The 16716-nt window shown below is 41.1% G+C and overlaps 2 protein-coding genes across 4 annotated transcripts in view; one reads left to right on the top strand and one right to left on the bottom strand.

Moving 5' to 3' along the window:
* LOC111253575 (uncharacterized) overlaps window positions 1-16716 on the top strand; it is a 40417-nt gene that overhangs the window by 2313 nt on the left and 21388 nt on the right. The window lies entirely within an intron of this gene.
* On the bottom strand, window positions 90-13482 carry LOC111253579 (uncharacterized). 2 transcript variants are annotated; one of them, XM_086993767.1, is made up of 5 exons: window positions 12685-13482; window positions 11265-11743; window positions 10087-10587; window positions 9596-9681; window positions 90-1248 (listed from the first exon to the last, which is right to left on the bottom strand). In XM_086993767.1, the coding sequence occupies exons 3-5, from the start codon at window positions 10231-10233 to the stop codon at window positions 1101-1103; spliced, it is 381 nt and encodes a 126-aa protein (XP_086849893.1). In that variant the 5' UTR covers window positions 10234-10587; window positions 11265-11743; window positions 12685-13482; the 3' UTR covers window positions 90-1100. The 2 variants fall into 2 exon arrangements, 1 of the variants encoding a protein (XP_086849893.1); XR_015330675.1 differs by lacking the exons at window positions 9596-9681; window positions 10087-10587 and having other exon boundaries at window positions 11265-13482.

The raw sequence follows: 16716 nt of genomic DNA, 5'->3' as shown, positions 1-16716 counted from the left end.
GTACTTCTGAAGTACTAAATGAAGTAGCTGAACCTAGGAACGTAACTAAAAGGGGCTCGGTTAACATAAACTATTCGACTTTTAATTGTTTCAGTCATTTGTTGTACACAATTTTATTTAAATCGTGTTATAGAGTCAGACCAGAGTCCATCAGCTGGGTCGTTTCTTGAATACGCCATTATCGATCACTACTAATCGTTTCCTAATCAGATATTCAGAGTGTATTTGATACTTATATACCTTATATAGCCTATCGGGTTAATTGAAGAGAAGCTTTGCACTTTTATTAAAAGCTCCACAAAAACAAAATCGACTCATTTAGTTAGACACTTGAAGAATGCTGGTCCAGATAACTTGTATGCAGTGAAGATTCAGACCAAAGGTTCAGTAGATTCAAATTAATAAACCTTCTGAGTCTGTTCACTCGTTTGGTCGTGCTATTTTAGCTTCGCCCGTGTGAAGAATCCATAGAAATAAGAACGTAAGCGTCCACGCTTGAATGGAAACAACGAGAAACAACAAGCCGTAACCTCTATACACTCAAAGTTTTTAGGCAATCGGAGCGTCGCGGATCTGCATAAAGTATCGGTAGCCCATGCCCCATTTAAGTCATAAACGTATAGCCCCAACGTATCCTATAAGGGGCGAAGTAAATCACTGTATAAAAAATGCTCTGCATTGTAACATTTTCTATCGCGTTCTAGAAATGTCACATCGTAAACTTCTGCACTCTTGCCTATCCATTCATAGATATATCTACGTACAAACGCCCGTGATTTGTATGAGCGATAGCACTTCAGAATTACCGTTCGCTTTTAAGCTAGTTTACCATTGATACTGCTTCAATCTTCATGTGCGAATCCACTGGTTTTCAGTGTCTCAGAAATGTCTGCTTTCAGAAACGTCGAGGTTTGTGTGCGTTCTTTCCTTCATCTGTCGTTGTGGGTGTCGTGTTGCTCTTTACGCGAAATAATACTGTGTAAATATTGTGAACGAATAGCAGCGATTTTCTCCCTAGCTCCCTATCCGGTCGAACATTATTGGCTTCTGAGACTTCACGCAAAGAAGAAATGTGGTTACTAATGGTGAATCGCTTTATGTCACGGTCTGACGTGAACAGCACACCGGTATAACTGCTGCATCCATGATCGTTGTTGACGATGTTGCTGAGGTGTTTCTATCTGTCCGCGCTGTTTCGTTCGCGTTCGCACTTGTCTCTCCTTTACTCCGATGACCCTCGGAGATCTCCTGTAACAACATTAAGTTATTCAAAAGCACCGAAAACAGTAAATGACGCTGATTTTTCCGCTAGCTGTATGTATGTCTTGTACACCTACGCGCGATACAAGGGTAGAACCTTGAACAAAAGTTCTGTACCAATGTCGGGTCGTTTGAAAAATCAGCCAAACAAGCAATGTGAATATAGCGATACTTTTTAGAGATCGATTCATGGCAAACTAATCAAATAGAAAACTGTGTTTCATTCAAAATTCAATTCTGTGCCCTTTCTGCAGAAATCGAAGAATAAGAAAAATTTGCATTTGCATGTTTGGCGAATTTCTAGCTGCTCGTTTTCTCAGCTCAAGGGGGATTTTTTTTCTCACGCATATCTATATATGTTATTTCACATGATTATTGTTATATCGAGTGATCTACTTGTACTGTTTATGCGGTCTATGTCGACTACTCGTGAGCAGATCTTGACCGCTTCTGGGCTGTTGCTCTGTTCTCGCGAGTGTTAAAACCTCTTCTTTTAGTTATTTTGATTAAGCGTAGATATGCATAGTAGCAACGAATCCTACGATTTTTGTGTGGCAATGGACTTTTTTTAATTGCAACTTCGTGCCAGTCCCTGCTGTGCGTGATGCACATGCTGTCTATGTTACATAAGCTACGCTGCTTCTCGAACGATTCTGGCCCACTCCACCTATCGGCCCACCAGTACACCGTCGGATATCTAGACCGCTATCTAGAGAATCAGCGGCCCGACAGATGAAAATAGCGTGGCACGGTCCGCGTCAAACGGTGCCCAACATAACGGATAATGGGCAGACCGCTACTGCTATTACTGGCATAGACCCTCAGAAGCATTGACCAACGACGAATCATCGCCAGCGGCAATAATAACAAGCGCACGAAGCTAATCCTCTGATCTGCGCGATAGTTTGCGTCACTGTAACGGCTCTTTTTGGCGTTACCAATTTTACAGAAAGCCAGCCACTACGTATCGTCTCTGCGATAGAGCAGGCCAAGCAAAGTTAACCAGCAGAGAATCGTTGACAGCGATGCAGAAAAAGCCTTAGAAGCTCGACACTCGCAAACGCGTCCAGTCGCATATAAGAAGAAGCTTCTCGATTTTCTCAGGCTATGTTGACCGGCAAGAAATAGAAGTAGACGCTGGTAACTCTCGTCAGTTGCGTTAAAATAGAGCAACAACCAGTTGTCATTCGATGAAGAAGACGATAGACAATTGAATGAAATCAACGTTTAGAATTCACGGTTTATTATATCGATAACTATATAAATGCATATATGCTGTCATAACGGGTAAAGCTTTACTTCGTTAATCAGAAACAACATTGTATCATGCGACAGATAATTCAGAACGGGAGCCGCCAGAGATGGCGAAAGGTTGTTGACTTGAGAACTTTGTGCAGTTTTATCATATATTTGTTAATATTTTATCGTTATTTTTGATACAGGTAGTTAGATTTAATTTATGTTCCATCTTCACTAGAATGCTTGTTGATCGAAGTTACAGTCGTTCGGTAATTTACATTATCTCTAGTCGACAACCCAGCTGATTCGTGATTTCTCATGTGAGACAAACATGCAATAGTACGTATTGTTGCGTGTTGTTGTTATGTCGTTGTCAGCGTGCTCCATCGGTGATCCCCATCGAAGAATCCCTGTCGTTCTTATGTCGAATGCTTTAACTTTTACAAACTGTATTTTACGGCATCTCAGCACCCTTCGTTATCGCACCCTCTTAGGTGTGGGCTTCAATATACTGCCTACATATCAAATATCTGAACTGTGCCAAGCGTGACCGTGAAGCACTTTCGCCTTCCCGGCCAGGCCTTCATCATCTTCCAAGTTCGAAACGGAGCACAATGGAACGAACGAACAAACGAACGAACGAGCTAAATCGGTCGATAACCACAAGAAAAAACATTGCACTGACATCATCACCATCATCGCGATCATCATGGTCTTCGTAGACAACGGACAAGACTTGTATAGAAAAAATCCTCTCAAGATAACCAATTTTCTTCCCATTGGGCTTTTCGCTTGAATCAGCTTCGACTAGCGAGCAGGGGTGACGAATCGCGAGCCATGACAACTAAAAAAAAACTCACCGACTGAATGATTATAGCCGTCCGCTATTGAAGACAAACGCCTAAAAAGAGGAAAGGGTGAAATGATTGTCCGTGTTCTGTTCGATCATTATAATGTTGTCATTATTAAGATTCTGTCAAAAGTAACTTCCGGCGTATTTTGTTGCAATAACGGTCAGCAGCTTTCATTACGTACATTAACGATCGAGGAGCAGTCGGGGAGGAACGAACGAATGGCTTTAGCTTCGGTTCTATTTGCTGCTTTCCGGCTCGCGCCACCTACGAGTAGCCGTTGCTGACAAACGAAGATAGTTCAATCCACTGTGACTAGCGAACGCTTTGTAGTCAATGAGAGTGCGATTGAGGTGAAGGGGGACTAATAGAATTGTGAGAATAGTTGAATTTGTGATTGGTACCCAACGGCGACGCTGTTGATGTTATCGACGATGCCAATTTTGCTGCTGATGTCGCCTCCGTTATCTGACCGTTATCACAACGTATACAAGTCGTTGATCGCGTCGTTCTTTTCTGCGTTTATCCGATCGTCATAGGCTCTCACCATTGTTGCATTTTACTGTTGTTTATGGTGATGCGGCATCAGCTGCATCCCTGCGCTGACCGATTCAGCTCCAAGTTGCAATAATGTTGTTGGCTGGCGGAAAGAATGGGCCTGATGCCAGTCCACGTTCCGCTTTTGGACCTCCCCTTTCGCTTTAACTATCTATGCCCGTACCTATTCAGAACTATTAGGTAATGAAAAACGCTACCGAATTTCAAATGCTCTAACGAAAATGTTTCATCATATTCGATGCAAACTCTACAGTAACTGCTCTGTCCTTGAATTTGCATCATTTGAGTAATGACGATGGAGGCTACGTGTCAAAAGATTTAAACATGCGTAAAAATGTAGGAATATTTCTAACCTACTAGGTCAATATCGTGTGTTACTGGTTTGTAATCTAAAAGAGTTAACAAATCACAAGAGTTTTGACATATGGCCGATAAACTTTAAAGACATGAGTTTTCTGCCTGCCATCACAAATTAATTATTATTATTATTTAAAAGCCAACCAGACGATTATTCTTTGTAGGGATTACTTTGCATTGTTACCAGTCACTCCTGCTTGTTTTATCAGTGACTGGCACCTTTATGCGTTGCGTCTGATGAATATATATATATATATATATATATACACACCCTTTTAAATTGGAAGAAAGAAATCCGGGTAACAGCCCTCCACACGTCACTACTAACCTTTTTATAAAAGTAGCATTTCTTCCTCGTACTTCAGCCTAAATGTTCTGGAGAAGATGTTTATTTATTATATCCTCCGTCACTTCAAAGATTCATGACACCTCCGAATCAGCTCTTAATGATGCGAGGTTTGAATGGCGCCGGGCACTACGATATACTGAAGTTTATTCTACCTGCTGTGCAACCCATGTAAGCGGCTCCTTTCCATCCAGGCTTTCTATCCAGGATAATGCCAAACGCGTGCTACTTTTGCGCGCCAGATAGGTTATCTTCTTTACCTTTTGTTGGACAAATTCCATTCTGTCCACTCGAACAACTTCATCTACCGCTACCCAGATGGCTCGCGGCAAGCTCCAATTTTAACTGATTGCGCTGCACAGTACATAACCTTGTTGACAGCACTGTTTCAGGCACGCTTGCTTTCGTTTCTCTAGCCAACAAGCAGCATACGTCATTTGAGTTGGCAACCGAAAATACTGATAAGCGTCACAGACCTTTTCTTTTAGCCATAAGACTGAGGACGTCGACAAGTACGCTGTAATCTGGCATTGTTTTTCAGCGATGCTGAATTGCTTCTTTTGTGAAAAAAAGTCCAGGAAAAACCTAACCTGCATGCTTCTTACTTCTATCTCGCTATAAGATTGTTGAATTCAAGCTCTTATAGGCCTCTTCTTAACTGTACCCCAAAGCTTCGCTAGGTCTTCCCTGAATGTGTTTTCGATGTCTGAATAATCCCCTGTACGAGGGTCTGAGTGACCAGTCATTTTATCCATGTTATCTATTCAATGTATATTTGTTCAAAAGGAGTTAGTTTCATGGTTATTCAAACGTCCCGCAAGAGAGTTTACTTTAGGACTGTACCTAGTCGCAGCAAAATGTCCCTTATTCGAGATTGCATCGTTAAATGTACGAGGGCTTTAGGGTCGATAGGCTCGCTCGTAGGAGGGACACTGCTGATTGAGCTTTGAGTTCAAAGTGTTCTTAAAATACACCTGATGGAGAGCAAGGTCAGATAGCCTGGACGTTATTCATACGTACGACGATTTCACGTGAAGTCGATTGTGAAGAGCAAGTAGTGCTTGGACCCATGCCTAAAGGCCACACATATGAACGTCTCTGCGAATTTGATACGCTCAAAAAAGCCAATGTAAAAACATAAGCTAATTATATAGGTATAAAAGGAAAGCTTTGAATTTAACAGTTGTCTGTTGAAAATTACGTTAAACCTCGGCGATGACAAAACAGAGAACTCTCAAAAAAAAAAAAGCAGAAGTAGTTCATATTTTTTTTCTTTAATTTTTTTGTGTGTTTTAGGTAAATTGAATCACGTTATTTTCAAGCTACCGTGAATGCTGTAACGGCATACGAATATTTTACGGGGTCGATAGCTTAGATGCTTGGTATCATAATTTTGTATTACTAAATGAAACTAACCAGTCTTCATAGCATATCATATATATATATATATATATAGCATTGACATCTCAGGTATTAGAACACCGGCGTAGGCAGCTCGTATGCTTCCAATAAAGGGCGGACTCGCACTCAGTTACATACTCCCTGTACACTCTTGATGGGTAATATATAGAATCTTATCGTGCAACGTTTTTGTTTTAGTTTTCTTAAACGCTCCCATCCGCTCAGCTTACTGTATATAAATAGTTGCTTAAACACGCACTGGAACCTTGACCCCCGTTTTCTTCCACTTTTTGTGAAAGCATTTTCCCATTGAGCAGCAGGCAGTATGAAGCAATACTGCTTGCTCTGTTAGGAACAAACGGTTGTTACAATTTCTGTAAGTAGTTTAGGTTGGCCACCCTCGACCGTTCACTAGCATGTGTTGCTGGTAGCATCTGCTTTACTTCAAAAGCCATTTTCTCTCTCTCTCTCTCTCTCTCTCTCTCTCTCTCTCTCTCTTGCACATCTTGTGTCTCCCTTTGTCATAATGATTGTGGTGATGGCAAAGGGTACCGTGCTAGTACTATTGTGTTAGTTTTTGTTGATACTACTAGAACCAGTTGGGGCGACGGAAGCTGGGTTGGCCGCGGGGTTTCCATTGGTTGTGATTATGCGCTGAAAACTGGGCTGCTTGCTAGAATGGCCATTGCGGAGCTCCAGTGTTACAGACGTGGCACCAGTCCGTGTCGTTTAGAATCTCTGCTTGGCAGACGATCCCTAGACGCAGGAAGTGGGAGCAGGGAGAAGATATCTGGACTCGATTCGGCTTTATTTGGGACGGGTTGACGTGATGCCCAGCATCAGGTCAATGCAGTCGAACACTTGTTGACGCCAAGACACTGGCTGGTTCAACATCTGTCAACAGAAATACCAATGTGCGAATAAATACATAAAATGGAATCCAACCGGCACCTTCTCGATTGGGACATCAGTGAAGTACACTATAACAACGCAGGCCGTACAGACTGATGAATACACGCTGATTAGTTTTATTTTATTTTTTTATCCCCTGGATTGAACACTTTTCAGTGTGCAAGCGCGATTTTTCAAAAATTAAAAACAAGTGTCGAAAATGCAACTTATACGTACGAGAAATCTGTAGTTGTGAAAAAGTGAGTATTCAAGGAAAATGATATAGACGAAACAGGTCACCTCGACAGTTCCTTGGGATCACACAAAAACATTGAGTCAGAACTGTGCATGATAAATAATTTCGACTAATTTATTGCTGTAGTTAGGCAAATTTACCAAAATATGGTCAGCCCTTTTTTACATAGAAAACTAGGTGAACCTTGCCGAATCGTGTCAAAGTGTGTTGAAACAACTGTTTAGTTATCTATCAATCTATAGCTATTTATCCGAATTTGTTATTGAAGCTGATTTTGAGTGTTATTGGCGAGTATTATCGTTTTCCATAGTTAACGTGCTCCCTTCAATAAAACTCGATCGAGTTATCTTGGAGCTGAGGTAGCTGACAGTGGTACTGCGAACTTTTCGCAAGTACAGATGCTATATATACCTATGGATGTATCACTTCATGGGTGCTTGTGTGCCGGCAAACCATCTTAAATCGAATGGAAAATTAGACTCAAAGCCTAATTTTCGAAGTTAGTTTTCGTTTGCTGTAGCATAATAAGTGGCTATGAGGTGAGGGAATAGTCACAATTCGATAATGAACTAATTGAAACATATACATATATATTATGATTATTTCACGAGGTCACTGAAGCTGACAAGTTTGCGCGGTACTTGTAGCTTAGTTAAAGTTTAATTAAAGAGGTGAGGTAGCAGATTATGCAATAGTTGTTGTGAGGTCAGAAAGTAACCGAAACAAAACACGAAACTAATGGGGTATTCTTATGGATGGATAGATAGAATGACTGTCCGAGCAAATCATGATTCATACAACAGGGTAACTATAGCGGGACAAATTTTTATTTTAGCTGGAGCTACAGTTTCTGCTAGGCTTGACGTAAACAGATCGGATGAATAAAGGCAGCAGCGACTGACGCCGGGTGAAGCTTGCGGATAAGTCCGGTGTTCCCTATTTACCTACGGATGCTCATTGTACCGCTACTTATGTCATTTACAATAAGTTGCATGATCAAGACTGTCATAGATACATAACTACCCCTACACCGTTTCTTGTTTTTTGGACATCCTGCATTTTTGGTAGCAACGCGAATAAAGTAGCCATTACATTTAGTACCATCGAATGTTGTTAATTACAAACATAAAGAAGTTGCGTTCTGTAACCAGAGAAAAAGTAACTCCTTCTGCTCTCTCTGTATTGTCACGAGTGTCATGACGCAACAACGCAGCACGAAGTGTTGAAGTTACATGTGGGCCTTATTAACTTCCTGAAGCCTGGTGCACTTTTCTTTATACATTTAATGCGTGAAGCTGTCTCTGCGTCACTTCAGGAGTTTATTTTATAGTTGTATCGCATCCCCTTGCCTGTGATGTCAGAATAAAGTTTTCCTCTTGTGCAATGTATGTACAAATACGTGGCGCTCTTTCTACCGTCTTTCTGCGCACGCTTTGTGTCCGTCCGTTTGTTCGACGGTCGTTCTTCCCGGACAGCAGTGCATGTGACGTCGCATAGCTAGCTTTGCGTATCGATAAAATACTATTATTTATACATGACGCTTCTGCACCGCTTCTTATCAACGAACGCCAGCAGACGTTGCGTGAAGCTGTTACAGATTTCGGCGGGTGCAAATCGGGTAGATCATTGATAAATCACACAACAGACATCACGATCATCGCTAGCATCGTAAAGGACATAGGAATAGGTAGCTTCGGCCCAAAGGCATGAAGCCAGTTTAGTCGAAATAGTATGATCTATATCTTGAGCAGGGGTGAGATGTTGACAGAGCTGGTTGCTTCTATTGACTAAACTCCAGCGTTGCCAACGGCCATTTAACGGATGTGCGATAAACGAACGTTACTGGCGTCTGTAAGATATTCGGGTAAAACTATCATCCGCATGTACAGTGAATGGTAGTTCTGTGTATGAGGCAGCTCCGCTTTGCTTCTTTCGGCTATAATAACTTTGCCGCTTCTGACAGCGTATCGTGGAAAGGTGTACTATGCCCGAGATGGCGATGAAACAATCGTATAAGAAACTTTTACTGCGCTCTCAGAAAGATCGCCACTCGCATATGATGAAATAATTAAGCAAATATATTTACAGATGACGTAGAACACCTTCCATTGGCAACGGAAGGTGGCAATGCTTCACACAAGCAGAGCAGGCAGCCTCAATAATATTGAACATGGCTTAGAAACACCCTAATATCCGTTACTTGCTTAGCGAGATGATAATATGTGCGACAGCGTTGCACGTAGATGCAGTCGATTGTCTAATCCGCCATTTAACGCTACTCGGGTCCATCCTTTAAATCGAACTCATATCGGAGCCATTCCGTTAATGCTTCATGGTTAACATTCACCAACGAAAAAATATCCAGATATTATTTGAACTCTGGATAAATCAAAAACTAAAACTAATACGAAGTTATTACTAAGACTGCGTAAATACCTTCGCACGATTTGGTTTGACGTGATGACCAAGTGAGCAGGAATAAGGAGTAAATACCTGAGCAGTGCGATCCCTATCACGTTTAGCTAGAACCAAAACACAACACAGCTGTTTTAGACGTACGTTATTTTAGCTCTGCTTAAATCCAGCTATTGTTAACTACTTTACGTTTCCAACTTCTGGCGTCATTTTCAGTCCCGATAGGATACGATAAATATTAACCGCACACAAACTAGTACACGTCTACGAAATTTGCCAAGGTCATGTGGTAAACATTCTGAGTAGGCTCCAATTGGCCTGATTTCCATTGCATGTTCTAGCAGAAGCCTTCGCCCACTACTGTCCTAAAGTTTGATCTGAACATGCTTTAAAAGTACTTTCGTTAGTTTTAACACACCTGTTCCGATGCCATGGCAGCCTTTGCGCAATCATGCACCCATATGTAATTTCTCTATCTCCAAGTAAATCAACAGTAGGATACACTTACTCACCTGTTGCCCTGTTTGGGTCATGAAGAGCTCCGTAATCACATAGACTTGGATCGGGAGAATAGGGGAGGGGGTAGAGCCAGTGTTATATATTCTTTTGCTCAATGTAGGTAGTAATTGAGGCATGACGATAAGAATTGGCGTTGCCATCGAACATTTAGATCTTCTGTTTGCTGTACCAACGGTCTGCTAGTCTCTCAAGGAAGCCGAAATAGCTAACTCACTCATTGTTTCATTTTCGGTGAATATCTTATAGTGGCAGGTGCTTCTACCACCCACTGGAAGTATTACCATCATTTTACGACGCTTCTACTGAACTCGATTTTTCTCTGAGGCGTCGCCATTCTCTCGTCTGGTCTCTCTTCGGTTAGTGGTAGAGACTAAACCATGCGTAATCTCTCTATGTTTCGAGCTTTACGTTTGGTATCGCCAATGGGTATTCCATCAGGCGGCTGGCTCCCAGTACAAAACGAAATTTGTCTATGCCCGGTTTCTAACTTAGACCTAGAATATCAGAGGCAAATGCGTCACCCACTAAACGATTACAATGACGCACTTTTCAAACAGACTAGAGGCCAAATCTCACCTACTAACGGCGTGTGGTTCGACAAGAACTTCAAAGTCCGCCAAATACAATTGTAACAGACTAATACATGTATACATTGGGTCGATTCTTCGCATATATCTTGTGAAAAAATAGTTCGTCAGCAATCTCAACGCGTATCTGATGGTTGTATTGATTACGAGTTGTACCGTTGTTGAAATATCGACGCAATTTTTCCTCTGTAGAAAAAGGATCTAAAACCCTAATCGATAGATCTATGAAGTTTATATATACAGCTTCTTACAGTTTTCCTTCTCAGGTGTTGGTATTGTTGAGCTTGATGATTGTGTATAGTTTTTTCAAGGTGTTTTTAAAGCAGAACAATATTGAAATTAAGAGTATTCCCTAGCTGCGTTCGTATTTCACCGAAACGAAATAGTGATAGATGTACAAACTTGCAATCAACAAAACTTGTCGAAAATAAGAAACATATCGATATCAAAGAGGACACTGTAAAAGCATATTTCAACTTAACTAGAAGATCAAAGGGTCAAACGGGCCGCACCTTGAAGCCCATTTCTATTAAAAAAAAAAAACGAAAAATTTGTGTCGTAGTCTGAAAAACAATAGTACTTACATTATATTTAACTCTATCAGCAGAGGCGTTTCGAGTTGACCAACAATAGGACTCTCATACGAAATCAAAGAAAAAAGTAGGGTCTATTACCACTTTTTTGGCTTCTGGCTATCGGGGCCGCATGGCATTCACGGAATCGTCGCTGTTGTCACTGCTACCATCACCACTAACGATTAGTAGGATTTCGTGAAGTTATTTGTATTTCTTCATGTGCAATGGGATATTTTACTATAATGATGTCTACGTCTTAGCTTCATTCGACGCAGGATGCATCTTTCTTCCAGGATTCTTTCTTCCTCTACATAGACCCTTTGCATGTTTGTTACATTGCATTTTTATCACTGGCTACCATGTTACGATAACAATTTCTTATTAATGATAGCGGTGATTGTAGCGATCGCAAGGCTACTTGTCGACATCGAAGCAGCAGCAGATTTATTATTTGGTCGCTTCATAAGGATTTTGAATCAGTTGACGCCCTGTAGCCACAAACAGTAAGTTGTGAGAGAACAAAAGCCGCTATTCATTTTATTTACAACGTTGTCTCTTGGCCTTTTTTGTGCTGTGTTCGATTTGATTTCGTTTAAATTAAGTTTCGTTCGAAGGTGGATTCCAAGTCAGCTTTGAAGTTTTATCTATGCAAAGGGCCAAATGCGACGTAAACTCGAGAGGAATATGTGGTTCATGTGGACCTAATACTACACCAAATTATACGAGCGGCAGGTGGCTCGCTCGTTACCGAAATGGTAACTTCAGCATCGAAAACAAGTCGATTCTCCCATTATAAGGGCGCTGCTATTTTGACGCACGAGCCTTCGCCAGAAAATTAACACGGCAGAGCATCTTCGAGGACAAGATGGTTTCAGGTTATTCAAAAACTAGATAACACACAATACACGTCACTCAAAGCGGACTGTGGGCAAAGTGTTGTATTGCTTTTCAAATAAGAACTGAAGCCGGACTCCATCTAATGCTTGCTGTCCATTTGGTATGGTTATAGGAAAGTGCTTTTCCTGAACAACCGCTTCAATTTAAAGCTATGCATCTAAAAAAAAAAAAAGAACGCGACCTGTAACCCACAGGAGACGAGCCATCTTTCATTATGACAACGCACGGCTTAACACATTTTCATGGCATGCCAAAAATTGTCGAAAGTTTTTAATTGTCGAATTTCGCTTAATCGAGCTTATAGTCCCGTATTCTGCTCATTCTGATCATGGCCTTTTCCGACCCTTGCGGAATACTTTGATACGATGAATATTGTACATTTACAATATGTAAAAATCTATGTTGACCAAATAAAAAAAAAATATCAACGTCAGGAACGATGGAGCTGACAAGCTGTCGGAAAGATTGATTGAAATTATCTAAAAAAAAAAGTTATTTTTTCATATAAAATTAGGTAAAATTCGCTACGAACTAGTAGGGCAATTCGATTGTAACAGTGTAAACGCTAGTTGGTACGATAATGGTGTCACCGCTCTAGATGTCTGTCTAGGGAACAGCTAGGCAAGCTGATTGCGTACTGCGTTTCACCGGACGCTTAGTTCAGTCACCACAATATGCGACCGATTGGTGAAATCGTCTGCTACGACGCGACATCAGGAAGCGGTATTACACAGACACATACAAACAAGCAGTCGAACTGCTAGGCGCCAGAGACAAAGTGGCAGAGGCAACAGCTGCGACGGCAGAAAACGTGTTCGTAAAGTTACTTCAGCTGATGCGAATATGTAGCGTTTAACTACTACTACTACGCTTACTTGATGTCCGGAATCGCTGTCAGTTATCATATCAGAAGGAATCACGTTAATATAGTAAATTACTACAGTAAGATTTTACCACTACCGTTGCTGTCACTACTAGTTGCTTTTGCCCCTGCAGTGGCAGAATCATAATTATACAGCAAAACGTGTGGAGGCGAGGGGCTTTATGAAGTCAACGTTGGTTTTGTTTGGCATTTCGCCACAAGCAAGTACCATGTAAAGGCATTTGGCGGCCTAGGTTCGAATCCGGGTATAGATATATTTCGTTTCGTAATGGAAGCCACCCGGCTCAAGTGATACGTCCGGGTGGAACACCGGCATAACGTAGAAGATATGAGTTGGGAGAAAAGATCGGCAACACAAAAGTTAGGCGAATATTAAGTTATTTTATTGCGTGCGAGGGTCAGTCGTTGTATGTCAAGTTCGTCCACGCGACTAGTGCATGAAACAAACTGGAGCGTGCCCGTGGTTATACCAAAAAAAAAAGTTTTGGCTAACAAATACACACAGGAACCTAACGACTGATCCTATCTAGAAAACCTATACAAATGGGTTTATATGTATGTAGAAAAGAAAAAGATACTCCTTTGAAACTGTGCGATATAGCATGCAGCTTTACTAGTGTCCATAGACTTTATATAATATTGAAAAGATATATAAACAGCTTGTAAAAGCCTGTCTTTGGGCTTCGTCAACGTTCACGCAGGCCTCTGGCATTGTGCTACTGGGCTGTTCGAGTGTAGCGTATCATTGGACAGTTTTTTTTTGTCTGTCACTGACCGATATAATCGCATACACTCTATCTGAAAATTGACATAATAAGTGGAATTTGACGGTTGTTCTCCTATGAATCGATCCATGTTGCATCTTTAGAAATGCAGACCTTGGAATAGGATAGAAAAATACTTCGACAAATTATAAGTAATAATGGCGATCTCTAAATTTCTCACGCAGAATTTTAGCCATTTAAGCGATCGGTAGCTCATATGGCGTACGTTAAAAGAAACAATACAAGAAAGTAGATGGACGATAATCCAAAGGAGTAGGTAGTCCCACGAACAACGCTGACCACAGAAAGCAGATACCGTGGCAGTAATCAGATGGAAGCAGTCGATACATTTTGCCGTCGGTGCTGATAGGACACCCGTTATGCGGTATGGTGTCGTTGTATTTTATTACCACCTTTGGCAGCCTCTCGCCTAATGGGAGTGAGCGCATCATTGTTTCGGTCGAATTATTGAATCGTTTTGTCCGAAGGCTGTATTTTGCAAATGTCGGAATTTTATGTTGCTTTATTTAATAGCTTGGATAATGTACAGATTTTAAACCGTAAAAATAAACTACTACTTGATGTATCAGTAACGGGTGAAATTAGTTCCGAAGCAGCGAAGAGACAGAAAGAAGAAATTTCAATTAGAACAACGACGCCCTCACTGTAGCCGTTAATTTTCCTCAACAATTAAAATTGATTCAACAAATCGACAATAAAAAACACTCTACCAGTTGCAAGAGCGCTTCTGTCGTCATTAGGATAAGCGATGGGTTCAGATGGACCACTATGAAGTGTCCTTTTGCAATTGTTGCTAGGCTCTTGGCCACGTCCGTGTCCGTGCTTGAAACCTAAGGTAGATTACAGATGGAAAAATCAAAATATCCATTGCTGCACATTTCATATTCGACCTTTTTACGCAACGGCAACGCCGAGCGTCATGGAGGCTCCAAACACAGCACTCAGCTAACTGAAACATCTTCCAGAAACCGTCAGACAACAGCAGTGTATAACAGTCACAAGGCGTCAATGATGATAATAATGACGATATATCTGAGCTGCGACGTTGAGCAAATTCTGCAGCATCAACAAACGCCACGGATCGGATGAAGGGCATACAGATATAACCAGTAAAATAAAACGATGACGATGAGACCAACCGCGGCATTATTGACAACGGGAGGGCAGCCATGACGGACGAAACAACATAAGCAATCAAGACGTAGACGTACAGCGGATTGTTCCTGTGAGAAGAAGAGCGTAGAATAGGTACGCTACCCCGGGAAAACCCTTGAACACCGAAAAAAGTCAACGGCAAAACATGTCCATTGATAGTGTCAGCAGCACTGAGCGTTCGCCTATATGAAATTTCTCCACATATGTAACGAAAAATCTACCCATATAAGATGTCGAATCGTCATTCTTAGCTATAAATACATGTAAAATTCGTGTGAGATAGATGGACTTCACAGTCTGCTGTGCGGTTAAATATTATATGCATTTCCGACGTCAGGCTACGCACTAATGGGTTCCATCCATGTTAATGAATGTAAAACAATACTGTTTGTGTGTGTGGACTAACTGTGTTAATTTACAACAATGTCAAGAGAAGGCATTTTCTACTCATGACCAAAACAAACATCGGGTTAGAATTGGCAGAAGTTAAGGTTTATATCATGGTTATGTACAGCAATTTAGGTTAACGAGTATCTAATAATGCCCCAGCCATCAAGTCAGTTTTAGTTAACACACAATGTTTCTCTCAATAATAATCTGCTGTTTAACTCGTATGCTGCTGGTACCCCCTTTTCGTTTCTAAGCTTCTATCTTTGCTACTGAGTCTGTCACTCGCCCTAAATCCAGTGAGTTCCTAGGTCACAAATGGTTATCGCACTGTGAAACTTCTGACATTGCATGCGGGTGATTGAAACGACTATAATATCCCACGATTACTCAGTCTTGTTTTGGCCGGGGTCGCCCTATAGGAGTTCTGCAAAAGGGAAATGGTTTGTGTACACAATTATAAGAGATTTACTCATGCAATAGTAAGTGAACAATGGAATATTATGCTTGGTAAAGTAGAGTATTAGAGAACTCTACAGACCCTGTTTGCCATTTAGAAATAATATTTTTCCAAAGTTATCACCTAGTTGTCACTTCCGCACGACAAGGTAACTATTGAGTCCTAACGCTAGAATATATGCGGGGGAATCGTGATAGATTCGCTGGCAAGCACTTTTCATAGAACTATATAATATATAGATGCGAATTTTTATAGATTTTTTAGAGTCAAAAATCAAAAAGAAGTTGATGATAAGCCGAAACGGTTACCTAATAGCCTCCTTCAGGAATGTGCAGCGAGCTCCTGAAGCCAAAATCGTCTTTGATAAGCTTCGTAGCGAAAATTTTCAAACGATGTGTTAAAAATCGAAATTCCCGCTCACATAAATGGGTCTGGGCTCCTTGCAAACACTCGTCAATTTTAGTTCACTAAGGTAGCTTTCAATGATATAGAGGTATTCATTCACCGTAAAGTGCAGCGCGGTGACGCCGCCCTTGGCGTCTTCTTCAACGTCTCCAAAGCGTTTTGTTCGTTGCGACATAGTGAATACGTTCTTACCTTGAGGTAGGCGACAGTTCTTGCAAATGGTTTTCATCTTTTTGTTACAATCGAACCATGCAAGGACAAACATCTTCTTTTTTTTTTTTTTTTTTTAACATACCTACGGTACAAGCGTTGCACGAGGTTCTGTGCCTAAACCTTTTTTTCTTTGTTATGTATATAAACAAACTGAAGTTTTATTTTCTATTAACAATCAATATCCCATGATGGAGCAGTCTTGTTTGCAGAACCCACATCCCTTCTAGCCTAGGTAAGCAAAGACGTCAAAGCAGAATGATTTAACAGAAATGACAA

This window comes from Varroa destructor, unplaced genomic scaffold (assembly GCF_002443255.2).
Source record: "Varroa destructor unplaced genomic scaffold, Vdes_3.0 BEIS01000006.1, whole genome shotgun sequence".
NCBI lineage: Eukaryota > Metazoa > Arthropoda > Arachnida > Mesostigmata > Varroidae > Varroa > Varroa destructor.
This window is presented reverse-complemented; position numbering and strand designations above follow the sequence as displayed.